The sequence below is a fragment of the Gavialis gangeticus genome, unplaced genomic scaffold, assembly GCF_001723915.1.
Source record: "Gavialis gangeticus isolate Ggan-Ray unplaced genomic scaffold, GavGan_comp1, whole genome shotgun sequence".
Taxonomy (NCBI): Eukaryota; Metazoa; Chordata; order Crocodylia; family Gavialidae; genus Gavialis; species Gavialis gangeticus.
Window position 1 is genome coordinate 27,629,683 of NW_017728996.1, and position 3,759 is coordinate 27,633,441.

The window sequence follows — 3,759 nt, forward strand, 5'->3', positions numbered from 1 at the left end:
ATTCCCTGCCCCCCTCCCCCTCCCACCTCCACTGCAGCAGGAAAAGCAGTGGCAGGGGGGAAAGCAGCAGCAAGGAGGTAGGCAATTTTGGGGGAGTCAAGTCACCTGACCCCTTCCTCTTGCCCCCCTGCACCTTGCTACCTGGTGCCCATCCACACCCCCTGCCCCCATGGTGATTGCATTCCCCCCCTGCACCCCGACTGCCTGCTGCCCTGTTGACTCTCTCCCCCTCCTCCCTGTGCCTGTGCCCCTTAGCACCTGCCTCCCCACTTGCCCCCTTTTGCTTTCCTCCTCCCCACCTACGGCATACTTATCTCCCCCTCCCAATGCCTTCTACCCTCAGTTGTGGCTTCAGCCCTGCTCCAGCCTGCAAATATTGAGCACATGGTAGCTCCAGCCTCAACCCAGCAAGGCATCAGTGACTGCAGCAGCAGCTTCAACTCAGCCCAACCTGAGTCAAAGTCAAAGCTACTGCCACCACCATTGCATCTACCTGTCTGAGCAGGGGCTGGTGCCACCACGTGTTCCATGCCCCTAGCCAAAGCAGGGCCAGAGCCACAACTGAGGGTAAACAGGGGCAGGGAAGACAGTAGGATGAGGGAGGCAAGAGGTGCAGAGGCAGTGGGGTGCAGACAGGGGGTAGGGGCTTGGGCTCCAACTCCCACTGTGAGCTTGGGTCTGGCCTGGACCCGGAGCAAGAGCCACAGCTGCCACTTGCCCCACCACCTTGTACTCAAATCCAAGACAAGCTCCTCCCCCATATCATATGGGGAGAATAAACCTCATCTTGGATCCAAGTAAATATGGTAATCTGTTTCTTATTTCACATTTATTAGTCTCCTATGACTCAACTTGCAGTGACGTGGTGCATTCTATTAGTACACTAGGCCTAGTGTTCCAGCCAAAGAATCTCAATAGCATATGGTAGCCAGCCAAAGAATTAGATGTTGGGGAAATGCTTTCCTTATAACAGAGATTATTTGGCATCTAGGCCCTAAACACTTAAGTACATTTTGGTTCACGTTTTGAAACAAAAAGACCTTAGATGCACCTTAGATGTCAACTTTGAGGGGCTGGTCAAGATCCTGAACATAAATGTTGTAACCTTAGGGGTTATTGCCTGAAAATTACTTTTCCCTCAAATGTCATGTAATTCTACCATGGCCTCCTTCAGCTCCATGTATATATTTTATAAAAGTTGCATAGGCATTTCCATTCAGCCAATTTTAATTTATGTACTAACATTAATATAACATTTTCATACAACTCTAGAACTGCTCATCCAATTCATGAGTTAAGAGGGCAAAGTAGGGGTGCACCAATAAAGATTTTCTTGGCCAATACCAAGAGCTGATTATTAACCAGCCGTATTGGCCGATACTGATCCCATAACCAATTTGGTTGCATATGACACCGGAGACTGCTGGAGCTCACCCAAAAAAAGGGTTTATTTTAAAGTAGGTCAGTACTTTAAAATGTACTGACATAAATAAACCTTTTTTCTTTTCTTTTCGGCATCCTCCAGCTATCAGTGCCCTGGCACTTAAAAATAGCGATGTGGGTGCTTAAACTAAAGCTTGTTGAATGAGCTTTAGACCAAGTGCTGCTGCCACCATTTTTAAGCTTGGGGACGCTTTTAAGTGGGCAGAGCAGAGCAGGCTGAGGCGGATGTAGGATTCCCTCTGTGGGCTCAGGGCTCTCTGCTCTACTGCCTTTGCCCTGGGAGCCCCATGCCAACTGTGTTTCTCCTGCCTGGCAGCGAGAGGCACAACTCGCCATCCCCATTGCTGCCAGGTGGGCAGCAGATGTGCAGCTAGCGGGGGACTCCCAAGGGAAACACAGCAGAGCAGAGAGCCCTGACTCCACAGTGAGCAGCCTGCATCCGCCCCATGCACAAATCTAGGGGAGCACATGCCCCCCTCCGTGTATCTACCAGGGGGTGCATGCAGTGGCAGGGAGCTGCCCCTCTCCCCTGGACAAGCCCATAGCTCCATCCCGCTCCCCACCCTGGCCCCAGATCCCATGCTCAGCCCTGGCTGAGCAGCGCCCCAGCTCCTGCCCCACTGACTCCTTCAGTGTGGGGGCCTTGATGTGCCCCCCCCACACCCTTTCTCCTCCATAGACTTACCTGCAGGGAGCTGCTCTCTACACTGCTTGGCTGTTTTCTTGGCCATGTGAATGCATGTGGCCATGGACATGCACACAGCACCCCCTGCGTCTTGCTCCTGGCAGCCCCAGGCAGGATCTCTTGCAGGCTAGAATACTGCCCACCTGCATGGGGAAACCCACCATTTCCTGAGGGAACCCAAGCATCTGGGGGCCCTAGCCAGATGGCATAAATAATTATATTTATCGGAGAACATTATCAGCTACAGTGGCCAAAAAAAGTCGATAGCTGATAATGTAAATTGCCCATTTATCAGTGGTGATCTGATATGCAACCGATATATCAGTGCACCTCTAAAGCAAAAAAGGTAATTTTCTGGACAAGTCTGAACTGCCTTTACAGGATGAAAGACACAGGGCCAAAAGTAGCAGGTAGAGGGACAGCAGTTTCAAAAGGGAAACTATAAGGAAACACATTTTAAAATGTGTTAAGAGTGGTATGATAATACTTTGATCCAGACTATGTCCAAGTGGCTGGATAATGATTTTCTTAGTATGAAACACATACAAGAAAAATACTGACTTTCATTTCCCTTACTTCTGTAACCTTATTTAAATTAGAGCTTTTCTCTTCTTCCTTGCAGGTGTGAGCTCACTTATAAATCTCTTAAGCTCAGCCCAGGATGAGGACCAACCAAAGCTCAACATCTTACTTTGTGAAGCTGTTGTAGCTGTTTATTTAAGTCTCCTAATACATGCCCTTGCTACTAATTCTTGCAATGAACTATTTCGACTAGCAGCCCATCCCCTAAACAGTCGAATGTGGGCTGCTGTCTTTGGAGGAGGAGTGAAACTTGTTGTGAAACCTCGAAGACAATCAGAAAATATTCCAGGTATGTTATTTGGGTTCCTTAAACTTTATAAGGATCACGTGCATTTTTGTAATTTTAGAAAAAGATAAATGTTCAAATTCTCTTTTTATTTTATTTTTTTAAGAGTCCAAGTACATTGTTTAAAAATGAATTTTAAATTCAGGTTATATCCTAGCATGTATCCTATCATCAATAACTCCCTATAGAGTAAGGGGCTTTGTAACACTTGTGCCATGCTGAAGAAGTAAACCAGATTACCAGAATTTTTGACATGTGGACTGGCAAGAATCACACTTCTTCTCAAGTGTATTTAAACTTAGAAGAGAGAAAAAGGAAAATACAATTAGTTCTTGAGGTCGAGATTTGACTCCATACTGTCCCTTACAAATTGTGAGTACTATTGCAATATAAATAATACACTTCTTGACTTAATAAAGGGCTTTTATACACATATCTTTTCATCCTGCGATGCACCACAGATACGCCGCTTCAGAGCAGACTCAACTGCAGTTGTATAAGCAGCAAAATGTGTGTCAGCATGAAGAAAATGGCAGTGGTGTGCTTTTCAACTAAAGCACGTCTGATGTGTGTTAGTTCAAAAGTGCACCACCACCATGTTCTCAGTGCTAACATGCATTTCACCACTTATACAACTGTATGCGCCACAGCACCAGGCACTTTTCAAAGCACCCACTGCTGTGGCATGTGCATGTATACAAATGCCCAAAATGTCTTTTACCTAATTTCATAGACATTCAGGCTGGAAGGGACCCTGAAGGAT

At 46.8% G+C, this 3,759-nt stretch overlaps 1 protein-coding gene across 3 annotated transcripts in view; it reads left to right on the forward strand.

Moving 5' to 3' along the window:
- Positions 1–3,759, forward strand: part of DMXL2 (Dmx like 2) — a 117,099-nt gene that overhangs the window by 63,785 nt on the left and 49,555 nt on the right. For all 3 annotated transcript variants that reach the window (XM_019504203.1, XM_019504205.1, XM_019504204.1), the window contains one exon: positions 2,751–2,999. In XM_019504203.1, coding sequence (XP_019359748.1) covers positions 2,751–2,999 — 249 coding nt within the window. The remainder of the gene's footprint in view (positions 1–2,750; positions 3,000–3,759) is intronic.